This window comes from Bombus affinis, chromosome 12, assembly GCF_024516045.1.
Source record: "Bombus affinis isolate iyBomAffi1 chromosome 12, iyBomAffi1.2, whole genome shotgun sequence".
Classification (NCBI taxonomy): Eukaryota; Metazoa; Arthropoda; class Insecta; order Hymenoptera; family Apidae; genus Bombus; species Bombus affinis.
The window spans coordinates 5421093-5438565 of NC_066355.1; the positions used below are offsets into that span (position 1 = coordinate 5421093).

The 17473-nt window shown below is 35.7% G+C and overlaps 5 protein-coding genes across 16 annotated transcripts in view; 4 read left to right on the top strand and 1 right to left on the bottom strand.

Moving 5' to 3' along the window:
• Positions 1-196: 196 nt before the first annotated feature.
• On the top strand, positions 197-4876 carry LOC126922773 (transmembrane protease serine 9-like). Its single transcript, XM_050735634.1, has 8 exons — positions 197-340; positions 557-851; positions 1368-1683; positions 2092-2247; positions 3029-3125; positions 3395-3701; positions 4110-4413; positions 4495-4876. Exons 1-8 carry the CDS (start codon positions 298-300, stop codon positions 4654-4656), a joined length of 1680 nt encoding a protein of 559 aa, XP_050591591.1. The 5' UTR covers positions 197-297; the 3' UTR covers positions 4657-4876.
• Positions 4877-5084: 208 nt separating this feature from the next.
• On the top strand, positions 5085-6910 carry LOC126922600 (venom peptide isomerase heavy chain-like). The gene is made up of 3 exons (XM_050735384.1): positions 5085-5887; positions 6098-6413; positions 6728-6910. Exons 1-3 carry the CDS (start codon positions 5592-5594, stop codon positions 6896-6898), a joined length of 783 nt encoding a protein of 260 aa, XP_050591341.1. The 5' UTR covers positions 5085-5591; the 3' UTR covers positions 6899-6910.
• A 40-nt stretch (positions 6911-6950) lies between these two features.
• LOC126922560 (carboxypeptidase B-like) lies at positions 6951-11440 on the bottom strand. Of its 2 annotated transcripts, XM_050735260.1 has the most exons (7): positions 11108-11440; positions 10238-10432; positions 8834-8953; positions 8485-8618; positions 8073-8248; positions 7752-7980; positions 6951-7423 (listed from the first exon to the last, which is right to left on the bottom strand). In XM_050735260.1, the coding sequence occupies exons 1-7, from the start codon at positions 11403-11405 to the stop codon at positions 7061-7063; spliced, it is 1515 nt and encodes a 504-aa protein (XP_050591217.1). In that variant the 5' UTR covers positions 11406-11440; the 3' UTR covers positions 6951-7060. The 2 variants fall into 2 exon arrangements, with proteins under 2 accessions (XP_050591217.1, XP_050591218.1); XM_050735261.1 differs by lacking the exon at positions 8834-8953 and having other exon boundaries at positions 6954-7423.
• Positions 11441-12235: 795 nt separating this feature from the next.
• On the top strand, positions 12236-15352 carry LOC126922602 (peptidyl-prolyl cis-trans isomerase 6-like). The gene is made up of 5 exons (XM_050735386.1): positions 12236-12404; positions 13357-13564; positions 13651-13853; positions 14064-14206; positions 14751-15352. Exons 1-5 carry the CDS (start codon positions 12297-12299, stop codon positions 14848-14850), a joined length of 762 nt encoding a protein of 253 aa, XP_050591343.1. The 5' UTR covers positions 12236-12296; the 3' UTR covers positions 14851-15352.
• Positions 15353-16611: 1259 nt separating this feature from the next.
• LOC126922511 (piezo-type mechanosensitive ion channel component) overlaps positions 16612-17473 on the top strand; it is a 28803-nt gene continuing 27941 nt past the window's right edge. For all 11 annotated transcript variants that reach the window (XM_050735101.1, XM_050735106.1, XM_050735111.1 and 8 more), the window contains exon 1: positions 16612-17014. The gene's annotated coding sequence lies outside the window, so the exon portion shown is untranslated. The remainder of the gene's footprint in view (positions 17015-17473) is intronic.

Sequence of the window (17473 nt, forward strand, 5' to 3'; positions counted from 1 at the left end):
CAATGAATCTATTATCAGATCATATCTAATGAAAAAATAATCAGTTAGTGCGATATAATTGTATGAAAGAGGGTAACATAGTATTATTAGCAAAAATAAGATCGCGATATTAAGCGATAATCAATGCGTTCTTCAAAACGTAAACTTAACGTTAACATATCGAACGTAAAAATAATTTCAAGTGGATCCGTTATCGATTATAATTTAGAATTATCACCAGATATCGACCTGTAGCATCGTATATAAATCGTAATTTCCACCAGATTTCTCAAGTTGTATTGAGGCAATCATACAATAATGTTCACCAAAAGCATTCTGGCTGTCGTTCTCCTCCTCCAGGGTAAGAGAGTACAAATTCATAACTTCTTCCTTGTTTTATTTAATTATTTTTACATCAATTTACCAAGAGATTAATACCTTAGAATATCTCATTCAAGATTTCACTCATAATGTTGGATACTTTCTTCTCTTTAATTCTTATAAAATATTAGAAAAGATTTTAAAATGCATATCAATCTGGATATATAAATATTAACGTGTAATAAATATTTTACAGTCTGCTGGGCCATACCCACCAACCTGCAGCCCCGTATCACCGATGGTGTTCCAGCCGCTCGTGGTGAATTCAAATACCAAGTTTCCATTCAATGGGGAGTCCCACCAATAACTCAATACAGTCACTCCTGCGGTGGTTCCATCCTGAACGAAAAATACATCTTGACCGCTGGCCACTGCGTCATGAAATTTGGAAAGAGTAGGGTTGTTGCTGGCAAATACGAATTGAACAAGGCTGAATCCAGTCAACAAGTCGTAGAGGTTGCCAGAAGCATAGTCCACAGTGGATACAAAGGGTAAGAAATGTTTGAAGATTATTCGAATGGTCATTTTGAAATTGCGAGAGAAAAGATTTGACCAATGGAAATCTTTGTTCGCCGATCATTTTTCCTTCCTTGATATCGTTTCTATCGTAAATGATTCTTCATTTTAACATCTGAAATACGTATCTACATTTAAAAAATTTTAGAATTTCTTCTCTCATAGAGAAATAAGATTTCATTAATTAAAGGGCAAAGTAAGACCTCGTTTTCTCACCTTCCACGTTGCTCCCCTCCCTCTCTTGCTTCCTATTTCTAAAAGATACTTAAGAAGTGAACCCAATTTTCTCGAGAACGTAACCGAACGACCTTCTTTCTTGTATCTTCACTTTGTCATTGATAATTTGCAATCTCGTTTCGGCATTTCTTATTCTTCAAGTAAAGGAGAAGCTATACGAGATGAGTGGCTCCTTCGATCGATTGACTATTTTAAAATAAATAAACTACCATATCGCTCATCTCACTAACATACTTTTCTCTATGGTTTCATAGTGGCGTTGCGCAACACGACATCGCTCTGTTGGAACTGGCAACGCCCTTGAAGTTGAACGACCTTGTCCAACCGATCACCCTGCCCAAACAAGGACAGAAACAAACTGGACAAGCTGTCCTTTCTGGATGGGGATCAGTCTCTAAAACCGCTAAGCCCTCTTTGCCAAACGTTCTTCAGAAGGCTGTTGTACCCATCCTCGACAACCAGGACTGCTACAAACAACTCACCTCCGGATCTGTCATTGGACAAAAACCTGAACTGTTCGACACCCAGGTCTGCTCTGGAATTGCTGGCAAAGAAGTATCTGCTTGCTCTGTAAGTATATCTCATATCGTTTTAAATTATTATACGTGTATGATTATGAAATCTTTAGTTCAGGGTGCGCATGAAATTGGAATATGTATAGAAAATGATTGCAGTTGAAGATGAAATTAATAAAGTAGAATGAGGGATTAGTTAAAGAGTTTTTAGCATAAGAAACTAGTAAAATGGAATTAGAATCGAAATCGGAATATGGATGGAAAATAATTGGAGATAAAGATGGAATTGATAAAGTAGAGTGAAAGATTAGTTTCTGATTTTTTAGGATAAAAAGCCAGTGAAATTGAATTAGAGTTCGAATTAAAATTAGAAAAGGTTACAAGGATTACAAATGCAGATGAGTCGATTAGTTAGAGATATTTTTGAACGAGAGATTAATGGATTTATTCGACTTGTTTCCAGGGTGACTCTGGTGGCCCACTCGCCCAAAAGGTTAATGGAAAATCTGTACAAGTTGGTATCGTTTCATGGGGTATGATGCCATGTGGATCTAGCCACATGCCTTCCGTCTACACTCGTGTTGCCTCCTACGTCGATTGGATTCACTCTCACATGAATTAATTTGATTTTGATCCTCTACTTTCAATATCTTTTTACAGAATTCGATAGCAAATTTCTATGACGATAATAAATAATAACAAAAAAAAAATAAGATCCTTGCATAAAATACAATGTAGAATTTTTTGAATAAACGAAATAATAAAAGTGAATTTGTTAATCAAAAACCAATAAAGTTAACCTCCATTCTTATTTATATTACAATTCAAATGCCATGATCGATAAGCAAGAGTCAGGGATTAGAAATTAATCGATGTCGAAACTCGAAGATCATATTCGAATCAGTCTAAATATATCAGAAAGATTAATCAAGATTAAAAAAAAGACCATAACGAAAACAGTAAAAGCGATTTCTATAATCAATGTACGAGACTTTTATTTTTTATTGCCTTTCGGAATTCATTTTGATTGACAAACAAAGATGACACATATATCAAGTAAAAAGTCTGTTTCGAAGAAAGGAAATAATGTTTCAAAATCGAAATGTCTTGTCAATACCGAAAATTGCTTCATATTTAACGACTGCTCTAATTATTATTATCATTATCTGGTATTTGACACGAGGAAAGTAGCACAATTGCAGTACACGCGTCCACGACCCGATTGTAACCAATTTTTTCGTGTCACAATTATAAAAAATTTCTGTCGTGCACAAAACAGATAAGACGATCGTAGGAAGAAAAGATGACAAAAATTTGACGGTGAAATCTTTTTAATCTCCGCATCAGCGATCTCGAAAGGTATTTCGACGATAAGCCGCGATAATCCATATCGATAACAGCCGTATATATTCTCTTGCCAGAATGCACTACAGCAAATCATCGAAATGTCTCTCAAAGTGACCATTCTCGTTACCCTGCTTGCAGCGACCGTCAATTGTAAGTGAACTTTCAACGTAGATCAGTGACAGCCAGAGTCTTTTAGTTTTACTCCCTTAAAAATTCCTTAAAAAAGAAATTAAATTATTTATAATTTCATGATAATGAAATTAAAGTAATGTTTCAAACGATTATAATAAATAATTATATTAAAATAGTTCCTGTTACTCAGTAATATCAAGCGATGTTACAGATGGTGTTTCTTTATAATTATCACAAAATAGGAAAATACTTGAATTTAAAATCAAATTATTTGTTTGCATTTACAGCAAAAGCCTATCGTGGCTTTACCGTGCCATTGTTCGATAGCCGCATAGTCGGAGGACACGAAGCTACCGCTGGGCAATATCCATGGCAAGTCTCTTTGCAATGGGGATGGCTGTTTGGCTACTCCCACTTTTGCGGAGGAGCTATCCTGAATAATCAATGGATCGTCACGGCTGGACACTGTGTTCTGGCTGTGCCAACCTATGGTGATTTTATCGTGAAAGCTGGAAAACACAATTTGAAGCTAGCAGAAAGCACTGAACAAAGTATCCAAGTCGTGAAGACGTTTGTACACGAAAAATATACGGGGTAACTATACGTTTCATTGAATTAATAATGAAAAATATAAAACGTACTTCTAAAAAACTCAAGGATGTCGAATTTTGAGAACTTGAAGAACACACTTTAATTGTTTTGTACCGAAAATATAATGGACTTAAGATCTTATATTTCCAGTATGATTTTCATACGTAAGAGATAATGATTTATATCTACAATAATCTTATATCACTATCTTATATTATATTAGATATAGAAAATTATAAGGATTATAACAATTAGTGAACGAGACAATACCTTAGTTCAAAGATATAAATTTCTTTGTTTGTGCTCAAATGCATAAAGATATAAATTTAATATAAACATGTACGGTCTAGTCGTAGCTGAATCGAACCATACACTCTGCACAAATTCGACATATCATTGTGATAATTTCAGAGATGTGGCTCCATATGACATCGCATTGTTAAAACTGGCATCGCCTCTGAAACTGAACAACGTGGTTAAAGCGATTAGTCTGACAAGGTCGAACTCAGTATCGGGCAAAGCGGTCTTGACAGGTTGGGGATCAACGTCTAGGACCTCTAATCCAAACATGCCTGACAAACTTCAAACTGCCGAGTTGCCAATCATCGATCTGCAGACTTGCAAAGATTCCATAGAGAAACTCACTGGTCCATCTCCTTTGCACGAGACGAACATTTGCACTGGACCGCTCACTGGCGGGTTTTCAGCGTGTAATGTAAGGAATCAGGCACTTTCACATTTATTCAGTTTCTTACTATTTCCATGGAACTCCATTGGTAAATTTTATACATTTAAGGGCGACTCTGGCGGTCCATTGATCCTCGACGGTAGCAAACCTGAACTCATTGGAATCGTTTCTTGGGGAATTGTTCCATGTGGAACGGTGGGCGCAGCATCGGTATATACCAAGGTGTATTCCTTCGTCAATTGGATCGAAAATATCATATCTAAAAACTAAGGAACAAGTGTACCAAAGGGTCATAGTATAAATATTTGTATATTATATTGTATGCACGTGTGTAGGATAGGATAATATGTATATTTAAGAACTAAATAATATATAAATCTACAAATATGTGAAAAAATATATAGGTATGAGAAATGTAAAAATGAAAGTAATTCGATAAGGAAGATTAATCGATTCGTACAATAAAATCGAGGAGGCTGTGTTACACCTACTTACTTCGTTTTATTGAATAAATTTAGAATGTACAGATATATGAAAGAAATAAAGTGATGAAAAAAGACTAAATGAAGACTAACTAAATGTTGTTAGCTCCTTGGAAGCATCAGCATGAGACAAAAATCTCATAAGCAAAGTGTTACTTAGATCCAATAAATATCCAATAAATATATAGCAATAACCAAGTACGTACCTATAAATGTACAAATGTATGAAAGAAAGAAACGATAAAAGAAAGAACTATTAAATATTAATAACTTCCTTAGAAACATCATTATTTCTTTTCACATAACGGAACGAAATTCCCATAAACGAACTATCAGGTAGGTGGTAGAACTAAGACCTAAACTCTATTAATGCGCACCATAAGAAGTCAAAGGTCTACAGTGAGAATAGAACTAGTTCTGAACTGGTAGGAAGAAAGATTTCAGTTCCTCTTCAGAATGCTCTTCCGCGATTGCACTCTCGAAACTTACCACTCGATCTCTATTCCTCATAGGATAAACAATTCCGCGAAGAAATGAAAGTTTATTATATTCTTAAACAATTATTGATAGTTCTTTACGTTAATCTCGCTCTGTGCATCGGAATGGACGGTGAGAAAGTATTATTTCGTTTGCATTCAATTTTATCAGTGTACCTAAACGATATCGTTACTAATCTTATCTGAACGAACTTTTTCATCGATAGAAATAATCTCGAGCGTGGCGATGCTGGCGCAAAGACCAACAAGGATCGTCGGAGGAAAAGACGCGGAGAAAGGGTTGCATCCTTGGCAGGTGTCGGTGCATTGGGGTGACCGAGAACGAAAAATCCCTTCGAGACACATCTGCGGCGGTAGTTTAGTGACAGCTGGATGGATTTTAACTGCGGGACATTGCAAAACTCTGGCACCTTCAATAGGAGAATTTCACATCTTTGTTGGAAAATATAAATTGGAGGTTGTTGAAGAAACCGAGCAAAGTAGATTAGTGAATAGAGTATTCGTTCATCCACAATACGATGGGTGAGTTTTACAATTAGGCTGACAAATTTTTCTTCGCTTATGGGAAATCTGAAAACTGACAATATGCAAAAATATTCAAAGTATTTTACTTCAGTTGCATTATTTTAATTGTGCCTATAAAAATATAAATTTACATGAATATCCACAGCGCATTTGTAAGTTACAATTATGTTTTTGAAATTAAAATACTAATTTACTTAATATTTTTAGGACCATAGGACCGTATGACATTGCACTGATGCAAGTGGAATATCCATTCGAGTTAAATCCTTTTGTTTCAACCGTTTCTTTACCGTATCCAGATACTATTCCTACTGGAGAGGCGATGTTAACTGGCTGGGGAAGTATTGGAAGGACTCGTGTTCACGAAAAGCCTGAGAATCTTCAAGCAGCTATACTCCCGATCATCGATTACGATGTGTGCAAACAAGCAGTAGCTAAATCGTTAAAGCCGAAGGAAAAGAATCCTCTACATCCGACGAATATTTGTACAGGCCCTTTGAACGGCAGTCTGTCTGCTTGCAAAGTACTTTTAAATAATCTTTAACGCAGGATTATTTTGCAATTGAATTGTTCGAGTTATTAATAAATAATCATTAATAATATAATCATTATCAATTAATAATATAATCGTATCAATAAACCTAGCACGTACAATATTTGAATTTTCAAACTTTTAGATTTTCTATCTTCTGAATTTCCAATTTTTCGAATTCTCTAACTTTCAAATTTCTAAACATTCGGATTTTTCATCTTCCATGATTCCGAACATTCAAACTTTTTTACCTTCCGATCTTGCAAATTTTTCAATTTTCTAACGTACAAATTTTTTATTTTCAGGGTGATTCTGGAGGACCATTAGTCACGAGAAACGGGTTTGGCGAAGCAGAAGTGGTGGGAGTCGTTTCATGGGGTTTGTTCCCCTGCGGTGGAAAGAACGCGCCCTCCGTCTACACGAGAGTGTCCGCCTTCGTCACGTGGATCAGTACGATCATGTTAAATTATTCTTAAATGATATCAACGGATCGTTATTGTTAACTTGTTTTATTCAATAAATAATCATTCGTTAATTATCACTCGTCTTATCCGCTAATAAATACAATACACAGATACACCGTACACACAACAACCGATATCAACTTGTATTTATACAATTACGCTACGAGTCAATGGTTACAATAATTTGCAAGCTTCCGTAACGACCATGACCGCGGCCAACGCTTCCTTAGCTGTTGGAATTATATAATGAGCTGGTAAAACGAAACCATATTTTCCAGTGTCTTTCAATTCTATCGTGTAAGTGTATTTCATTTTCAAAATAGCTTTGGCCCAATCATCGGAGCCACCAGAGGCTGCGTAGAGGGTAGTAGCACTATTTCCAACCGTGTAAACGCTATTGGCACCCCCTGCTTTTTTCATCGCTGCCGCTGCTTGTCTGCCAACGTTTTCAAGATCAGCATAATCAGGTGGAACTCGTTTGTCGTAACCCCATGGGTACAAAATGTATTGGCCATAACTGTGGAATGTTAGATATGCCTAAAAAATAAAAGCAATTGCAAATCAAACGATTAGTCAAATACTAAGAGGATGCTTTAAAAAATGAATTGCTCGAAATTTGAAATTGGACATTTTTTAAAGATATTCTTATGTCAAAAGACTGCTCATAATTATTCGAACGACCTCGAAAGGTGATGAACATCGCTTAGATAAATTCAAAACACGTAAAATTTTTAACCAATATGTAATACGATAAAAACCGTGGTCATTGTAGAATAGAAGCAAAAGAGGATGTAATAGGTGTATTGTTCGAATAATTGGCAGCTGTGCTATATCTAGCGAATGGTGTACTGAAAATTCAACTGACTTTAAAATTAGCAGCACTAGCTTCGAAAAAGTATCGAATAGCGTTGGTTTCCGGCTCAGAGAACGGTCCAGAGCCTGCATAAATTTCACGACAAGGATCTTTGCTAGTTCCCATGCCACCCCACCGATAACCAAAGTTCCGATTAAGATCGACTCCGGTGCACAGACTACCAACAGACCTTCTCCTGTTCTTTCTCCATAAACGGTCTCTCGTGAACGTGTGCTCGTACCTATAAAACCACGTAAAAAGTTACGAAAAAAATATAAGACATTCTAATAATGTTCTATAAATATACACGTTATAATATTAATAGAAACATACCCATCAGGATTTACCACCGGAAGAATATAATAATCAGCCTCGAGATCCTCGCTATTTTCAACCAGGTGATTGATAACGTAAGTCACTGCTGCTGGTGAGATCCATTCTCGAGCATGGATGCCTCCATCGATCCACAATGCTGGGGCGTTTGCTTTTCCATTGCTGATTCTTAAAACCTACATACCACACATTATTTCTTCTCTTCGGTATTCGCAGTTTTTAATTATTTTCAATAACAATGTCATTTATTTTTTACAAAAATATAATGGCAAATCTAATGCCAACAATACAACAACTCTTGAGGATAAAGAAATAATTATTTTCTAGATCGCACATTCTGAATTTATCATCGTTTTATTACGCTGTCAAAGGACTGAGATTATAACTTGAAAATCTTTGTATTTTATCATACCTTAAGAGGTCTGCCCTCGACGGAATTACCAATGCTGACGACAGAACAAACGTCGGGAAAAGTTTCAGCGAGGTAATCAAGGTATCCATGGATGTCCTCGAGTCGATGATAACTGGTCCATTCCATTCGATGACCTGACACGTATACCTTCAAGATTATTCAGAGGTTGCACGTTCGGTGTCCTTAAACGACACATGATAATATTCCGCTCCGTGGATTCAGAGACGAATAAGCAAATAACATATGACACTTATATATTGAAAGAATAAATGAATAGGTGATTCGATAAAAATAATTAAGAGGAACGGTTCTGAATCAACGAAGCGGATTGTACGCGCAAGAAGCTCACCCCTGAAACGCCAAGGGCCACCGATACCGTGCACGCTAGCTACAGGATAACGAAGAGGACGAGGACGTAAATATCTATTTGGCACCCTAATCGCGACTCCCTGCCACCAAGCGGAACGAGCTAAAAAATTACCCAGAAGCTGAATATTCAGTGGCGTACTTCTGCCTGTTAGTTGTAATCATAGCCAGGAATTGACGTAGTCTAAACTAGAAAAATCTTATTAGAGTTTCCATCTCATCAAAAGAATATCAAACTCTTTGCTTTATGGTGTTTTATTAGTATAGACACTCATGAAAGTAAAATATTAGAATATTAAAATATTAAAGAAAGAAATTTTTTATTTTGATATGTTAGCCGTTCTGAAGATAGTATATAACAATATGATTTGATAATGAAAATTTTATCAGATATAACTTTATCAATATATTTAGAAAAATTTTCTATATCGTTCGATTCGAAAACACTTCAATGAAATATAACTGTTAGTATATACCAATAAATGTTTCCCTAGTAATAATCTACGTATCGCGTCAGGTTACATTTCGGTCGATTCATTCGCGATTCCAGTCGAATCACCAAGACTCTCGTTTCTCGCTGTTTCGAATGACTTTCGAACCGGGCCGATTGCCAACGCGTATTCCAACGAACTAGCTGGAAACGCGTAACGGTATCGTGATTGAAACAACAAAATTGTTCGTGAAAACGTGCGGTCGCACGTGTGCTGCAGATGCACGCACACTAATGTAGACACACTCGAGCACATGTAACTGTTAATGTTAATCAGCATTGTCGATGGTGTTGAAACTGGGTTAACCGGTTAAATCGCGACGAGGGCGATGACCTCGTACATTCTCATCGGAAATAACCTGTGGATAACAATTTTTAAAGGACCTCATTTCAAAATCCAAATGTGCTCGACCACAATCGTAGATCATTAACACAAGAAGATATTAAAATGTCGTTAGACGAATTGAAATTTCATTCGGCCAAATTGACTCGGAACGTCTAACGATGATTCGACTTGATAAAATTCACTTATCTAAATCACTTTCGAACCGATGGCCGTGTAGGGACGATTTGTTCTTGGCTTTCTTCGCTGCGTGACTCGACTGCGTGATAACGCTTTAAACAAGTTGCCGCAGCGTCGCCATTCGTGTCAGTGGAACGGGTAAAATAACAAGTGAAACATCGTTTCACTGTCAAATGTAACGACGCTTCTTTTTCACGTCGACCATGTCGGATCATTAAAACGTCTTAGTCGCTCAAGTTTAGGCTAATTGTACGGAAAGTGGAGAATAGAGAAAAGAATATTAAGCGTGGAAAGCATGAAACCGGAAGCAAACCGAAGTATAGTAAAGGAATTTGCTATAAATACAAGAATAATGATAGAAAGTTACTACAAACCTTTGCGACCTTCCAGTTCGTCCATCTCTTCCTCGGAAAGCGATGGATTCTCTTCGTCTATCGCTTTCTGCAAATCCTCGATCACTACTTGATATTGTAGATCTTTTTGTCCCAAGTAGCGAGACACTCTTGAAATTTCTTCCGAACGAACCATTACGTCCACTGCTGTGTCATTTCCAGCCCATAACGAGAGTACTATAAGAGGAATAAAAATAAAACGTCAATTGTATCTCTGTATCTATCTTAACATTTTTTAAAGACGTTTCATTTTTGGATGAGAGTGTCTAATAAGAAAGTTAAATATTTAGTAATAATTTCTTTGATCGATTCAGTGATTTGCACTGTATTCGCTTGTAACGTAAATTCGTACTACTCTTTTATATTTTTTTATATTAATACATGTAATATATATATATTACAACAGACCGAGTTTATGTCATAACCCAATGGATTAATCCTGAATTGGCGTGATGAAATCATTAATAAATAAAAGATACGATAAGGGCATAATTAATCAGCAAAATTTTTAAGAATACCAGTGGCAACTAATGAGAAGTATAACATTTTAATATTAAGAAAATATATATATATATCTATCAATTGACAATTAATTCGGAGCTTTTGCTTCTACTGTTAAATATTCAGAAAATCCATTAATTTCTAATTGTAGAAACAGAAGAAATTCTAAAAATGAATGAATCCTTAAAAAATTCCTTTCATTCCCAACTTAAAAAATTTCGATTCTTATATCAAACCTACAATTTAAAATCTCTATGATTTTGAATGTAAAGTGTCCTATTATCGAAATCCATAGAAATAAATAATTTCTGTCGTGTGTATCGATAACATAAATTCTTCTAATTTACGAACATCCAGCCTCCTGACAGTCCATGGTCACGTTCGATACCAAGTCCTTCTGCGCCTCGGATGCCTGAATCCTCCAAACCTGTGCGCCATCGTATGTTACCTTCGCGTCCCTCACTCGAACCGCCCTTTGAATCGTTTTTGAATTTTCTGCGACAGGTTCGTCTACGATCTCGATCCAGTCTGGAATAACAAATTCTCGCTTTTGACGATCGAGCACCGCCGCTTCAGCGACGAGAGCAACGAAGAGAAGAGACGCAAACGCGATGAAACGCGCACCGTGGCATTCACCGGTCCTCTTCATCGTGCACAACTATTCTTGGATCGACAATGGTCCCTGCTTTTATAATATTCGAGCCGGTCGGCGATCGGGAATAACGGGACTTAACGAGCGTACCTCGAAGCGCTTCAATCGCCAGGTTCGGGGATCTTTGACCCCGCGAAAAGTTTGTTTCGCACGGTGGTTGACAAATTTCGAAATTTATTTCGAGGTTTTTCAATGTCCTTCTTTTGAATAAATTTTGTCTTATCGGACATTATTACCGTTACTGTTTGATACAATTATCGATTGATTGGTATTTTATAGATATCAGTAGCTGTGGGATTGTGAAAGGTTTAAGGGATTCAGAGGAAAGATAAGATTGTTTCTAGTAAAGAGAAAGTTATTTTTAAACTTGTTTCGATCAAAATTGAGTTTGTTAAGGGATGTATTTCTTGGTGAAAGAAATTGAATTTATTATTTGATATAATTACTTGATATACTTTAAGCTGATATACTTGATGTACTTTTACATAGTTAGAAATAATGGAATGCTCGAGGCACTCAGAGATAAGACAAATTTTCTTTTAATTTATAGGCAGACGGAATTTAGTGGGTAAATGAAAATTGACGTTAGAACCACTAAATGATAGAAGAGATAAGCAGAGACTCTGATTTCTTATTTTTGTATTTATTAAAAACATGCAGGTCTTAATAAAATAAAGAGAAACTGTTAGAACATTTTAACGCATCTAATTAACGATGTTGACGATGCTTAGTTCCTTCGGAGTATTAGTTAGAGTATTAGATTCATTAGTATTTCAGACAAAATTTGCGTAGTTTCAACATGAACATTCCGCGCAAGCGTCCCCAGCTGTTTCTTTAGTCTCCGCGTGGTGCTTCTGCTCGCACTTAAGCGAGCGTCCGAGTTGAACGATGAAGCAGAAACTATCAGAGAATCCGAAGCATTCTGGATGGAATCGTACAACCATGAAGATCTTGCTGGCGATAGCCTGTCTGGTTGCATTGGCCGCAACTTTAGAGGTACCATTTCGTGTAAAACGTCGGAAATATTGCGGATTCAACTGTGTTTTTCTGCATACCGTTATCTGAACGACGTTAAAAACATCGTCGCGAGAGTTTGGCGTTGTGCTCTTGATCGCGAAGAAAAAATACGGAGAAACAACAAGGAATTTTTGTGAAATAAAATTCTAATAAAATTTGAAAGAAATATGTCTGTGATAAAATGTGTGTAAATTTCGATATGGAATAAACTTTACGTGGTGATAATTGTCTGATGAAATTCGAAAGATGTATTTTTACAGAGAAGTTAGATTATGAAAAGAGGATAAAAAGAAGATCGAAGTATAGATCGCTAGCGTTTTATAGTCATATAGGCTGTATAAGGTTTCTTTCATCCACTTAATATCATTGTACGTCGGATTCTCGGCGATTCTCAGCGAGAACGATGCGGTTTGTGAAACGCAAGTTTACACGCGTGAAAGTCGTGGAAATTGAGAATTTATCAGCATAATGTGCCAGAACTATTCACGATACCATTGTGCCACTACTTATCCTATCCTTTTCCCTTTTGTAAAAAATCATTTGATTCGCTAACTACTATCATTTACAATTCGATTCATTTTACGCGAATAAACTTTCCATTTGGCAGATGATACAGTTGATTTAACGGCGATTTGAAGTTTCTATATTTTATATTATTTTCACAATGAAAGTATATCTAAGTTCGTATCATAAAAGGAAATATTCATATTTTAACTAATAATATTAATTATATTTATATTAATAAAATGTATTCTTATAGTAATTTTTATTTTTCCTGTAATTTCGTGTATTCTTAGAACTTTCACATAAAAATTAGCATTCAAATCGGCCCATAAGTTAAGATGGAAATTTTTAGAATCGAGACTTCTAGATTTCGAATCAAATCATCGATTTTCATTTCTCTACACTAATTTTCAAAATTTTATGTCAGGATACCGAGAATCTCACCGTCACTGATCAAGTGTACTTGGACATCATGATAGACGATCATCCAGCAGGAAGAATCGTTATAGGACTATTCGGTGATGTCGTGCCTAAGACCACAAAGAATTTCATCACTTTAGCCACTGATGGGGTAGGAGGGAAAACGTACAAGGGTAGTAGGTTTCATCGAGTAATTAAGAAGTTTATGATACAAGGTAACTGGAATTGAGGTCAAAGAATTATATTTGGTTTAAAACTGGGTAAATTTAGTTCACAATTTGATAACTTGGTCATCTTTTAGGTGGAGATATAGAGAATGACGATGGCACTGGATCGATCAGCGTCTATGGAAAATACTTCGACGATGAGAATTTTGTCCTTGGCCATAATGGGCCCATGTATGTCAGTATGGCAAATGCTGGAAAGAATACGAATGGTTGTCAATTCTTTATTACAACTGTTCCCACACCGTGGCTAGATGGAAAACACACTGTATTTGGAAAGGTAACGCAATAAGCTGCAAATGTTTATGCAAATTTATATTTTTACGAAGACAACTCAGGAAATAGAACCTGAGCATTCATTTAATCCACTAAATGTTCTTTATCACTTTTAAATTTCCCATAAACCCATAAATATCTACAACAATAGTAAGGAAAAATATGTATATTTATTAAAAGAGCAGAATTGTGATTTATATTTTTACGTCGATAGGTAATCGAAGGGGAAGATGTAGTTTTTAAAATCGAACAGACGAAAACCGACGCTGATGATGTACCGATTAAACGTGTGGTTATCTTCGGATGTGGGTCTATTCCTACCTCGTATCCATTTACGGTGGATGATAACGTTTACAAGTAAATCGATAAATTGTTATAAAATATTCAGTACTAGTTATTTCTAAAGTAGGCATAACTTTTCTATTGAATTAACTGGATTTTGGTAGTAATTAACTAATTAACAAAGTAAAATCTTGCAGTAGATAATGTTTAATTATTTACTATAAATTTTGTATCATTTTTTTTAGAATTGTATAAATTGTTCTTATATATGAATGTTGAAATATTACAATGCGTGAACGAGAGTATAGTAGAAAGTACAAACACCTAAAGGGCATGTAAGCTAAAAAAAAGTATGAAGTGTTATAGATAAGCTACTTTATGTTCCTCGATATTAGTTTCCCAACAAACTTTTAATTACATATTTTATTATATTTTTAAGCCAGTGTTATTTATTTTCTTTCCTGAGATAAAAATGATTGGTTTCTTACCTCGTAAAACATACGTAACCCTATATGCACTATTAAGTATATAAATATAATTTCAAGTAAGTATAATTTTATTAAACATATACATCGAATGTGAACAATAAATCTTAATTTATTCTTTCTTTAATTTTCAGTATTTGGGCGTGGATAAAAGCGACGTGTGTGCCACTGAGTTTCAGCTTCTCTATTCTCGCCTTTTTCCACTGGGTCATGAAGAAATTAGATGTTGATTAACTCTATAATATATATTATACAAACTTTGAAAATTTTTAATCACAGCCATAATCACAGCAATAATTCACAGAATCACGCCATCAGAAATGGCAAACGGCGATAAAAACTCCGTATCATAATTTTATGATCATCAAAAGAAGAAGAAAATGAGAAGACAAAAACATTAATTTGAAATAAACGTATAAAATTAAATCAGGCTGCAAGGGTCTTAGGGTTGCAAATTTTAAAATTACATTTGTTTCCCAAATTTCTATCAATCGTTTGCTTATAATGTATTCCAAAAATAAGATCAGACTAAACGTACTATTTCATCTTGTACTGCGTGATGATTATAATGATGATAATGATGCGTATCATTATCGTGATGGTTTTCCATTCAATTTCAATTCAACTGATTCACTCAACTCGGCACAGACAACGAACTGCTATTGCCATCTATCCGTCAATCGATGACACTAATCGATTACATTTGCAATTAAAAAATGTGCAAGTTTCTAACTAACTTGAGTGACTCATTTTCCTTATCCTATACCTCTGTCAGTCTGTGATCCTATTACCACTGGGGCTTCTCCGAGAATAATAGGAACACAGCTGAACTATGGTCTAAAGTAAGTCTATTGTTAGCTCCATTCATCTTCCACAATTTTCTATCCTTACCTAACACCTGCACCATGGTCCTAACTTCCTACTAATATCTAAGCAAAATAATAAGATCAAAATTAAGATACGAATTGGAGTTAACGTTCTACCATCGTTATATTTCTCTTACAATCTCGCTTTCTTGTCCAATACCTCCATCGTCCTTCTGCGTTTCTGTTAACATCAGAAGAAAATCACAGAAGCCAAAGTAATTATAGATCAAAATTGGTATTTCACTCTCTGTATCCTTGTTGCAAAATCTATGCTTCTTGCCTAAAAGCTCTATTGCAGTTCTATATCTCTGATAACTTCAGCGATCTTCAGCTGAATTACATATTTAGAAGAAGTGACAGAGATGTTTTATAGTCTTTCTTGTCTAAATTATAGCTAGGTTAGAAGAGGATCAAGGATGGAGTAAAATAGAATTTGTTTACGAACAAAAGTATTCATATGTCTACGAGCTATGTAAAATATTAATTAATTCAGTTGGATTAATATTTGCGAAGAAACCTACATTTCTGTAATACATAATAATCAAATTGCTGATGTTTATGCAATTCCATATTTTTATACATATTATAAGTAAAGAAACAGAGTTTGAATAAAAATTTGTTTTATCCGTTGCATATTATAATAAATAGTTTATCTCAGATATTTTGCGTATTTTAACACAAACGTCCACGGTCTAATAATAATAGATAATATATCTTAAAATAATCTTATACCGCGCGAGACGCGCACAAATTCTTAAACCAAAATTCCTTCGGCGATTGCTAACGTAAAATCTGCAAACCAATCTTTGAACCCGGCGATTAAAAATTTCAGTAGAAATTAATTTCGATCTAAACGTAACGCAAGCCAAATTGAGATAAAGAACAAGTAATATCTATAACAATTATCGAACGATCAATATCTTGTTTTCTGAATTAACTCAAGTAAAAGATAAAGTACAGTATTTAAACATTAAAAAACTTGCTTACTCCATAGAAAAAAAAGAAAAGTTCGCAAACGTGTTCACGACGCTGCTCGAAGATACCCCAAATATTCGAAATTGTTCAAACTACGCTACTGCGAGGGAAATGACGCAAAGGAGGTACGCAAGCGCGGATGGTCGACGCCAGAAACGGGCGTAGAAAGGTGGCTCAGTGAGTGTCGAGCCGGCGTTGATCGCCGTTCGTCACCGGATACGTATCAGTAACTCCGACACCAACGAATGCGTCACAACTACTTCTTCGAAACGCCTCATGGGCGTTCAACCTAAATCCACACCGTTTTGGCGAAAATAAAAACATTATATATACATATATATATATCGACGTGTATAGAATCAAGTGCATGTTACTGATATCATTGTCAATGAGAAAAAGTTGACAGAGAACGTGTGACAGCGTGTCATTTCGCGCGTGCTGAAGCCGGAAGGCGTATGTATGTTGTTCTCCTGGAAGTTCGATCGACGGGAAGACAGCTGGGAGAGAAATCGTGCAGAGGGATGCTTTGAAATACCGGCAGAGTGGTTTCATTCAAGGTGAGCCTGTTTCTCCACGGTTCCTTTCTTGTGCCTTGCTATTCACCGAATGCAGTCAGCTGACTGCGTTTCAGTGTGCATGTTGGTGGATGTATGTGTTGATATACACGTATACCGGGAGTAAAGTCATGGCTGCATGGTATGTTCAACCCGCTGAAAATATATTAAAGGGAAGAAAGCATGGCTATAGGTGCGTGGACGGTGACAGGAAACACGGAATGCTTTGAAAAGTAAATTGATTAGAGTTTAGTGGATTTGAAACGTGGTCGAAGTTACGCGAGAGTTAAGAAAGGGGACTGATACTTATGAACTATTCATTGTGTCCGGAAGAAAATTGGAATATTACGTGTTTTCAGGTTCTTATTGGAAAATTGTCTGTGTAAATTTTCGAATATGATAAACTGGTAATCATTTTAATAGGAAATAGCAAATATTTTGTAATTTGTAGATACGAGAATA

Coding starts and splice junctions, on each gene's coding strand:
- LOC126922773 (XM_050735634.1), top strand. CDS start 298: ATGTTCACCAAAAGCATTCTGGCTGTCGTTCTCCTCCTCCAGG. Junction 852..1,367: donor GTCCACAGTGGATACAAAGG/GTAAGAAATGTT, acceptor ATGGTTTCATAG/TGGCGTTGCGCAACACGACA. Junction 1,684..2,091: donor AAGAAGTATCTGCTTGCTCT/GTAAGTATATCT, acceptor ACTTGTTTCCAG/GGTGACTCTGGTGGCCCACT.
- LOC126922600 (XM_050735384.1), top strand. CDS start 5,592: ATGCTGGCGCAAAGACCAACAAGGATCGTCGGAGGAAAAGACGCGGAG. Junction 5,888..6,097: donor GTTCATCCACAATACGATGG/GTGAGTTTTACA, acceptor TAATATTTTTAG/GACCATAGGACCGTATGACA. Junction 6,414..6,727: donor GCAGTCTGTCTGCTTGCAAA/GTACTTTTAAAT, acceptor TTTTATTTTCAG/GGTGATTCTGGAGGACCATT.
- LOC126922560 (XM_050735260.1), bottom strand. CDS start 11,405: ATGAAGAGGACCGGTGAATGCCACGGTGCGCGTTTCATCGCGTTTGCG. Junction 8,954..10,237: donor CGAACTGGAAGGTCGCAAAG/GTTTGTAGTAAC, acceptor GTAATTTTTTAG/CTCGTTCCGCTTGGTGGCAG. Junction 7,424..7,751: donor CTAGTGCTGCTAATTTTAAA/GTCAGTTGAATT, acceptor TTTATTTTTTAG/GCATATCTAACATTCCACAG.
- LOC126922602 (XM_050735386.1), top strand. CDS start 12,297: ATGAAGCAGAAACTATCAGAGAATCCGAAGCATTCTGGATGGAATCGT. Junction 13,565..13,650: donor TAAGAAGTTTATGATACAAG/GTAACTGGAATT, acceptor GTCATCTTTTAG/GTGGAGATATAGAGAATGAC. Junction 14,207..14,750: donor GTGGATGATAACGTTTACAA/GTAAATCGATAA, acceptor TTTAATTTTCAG/TATTTGGGCGTGGATAAAAG.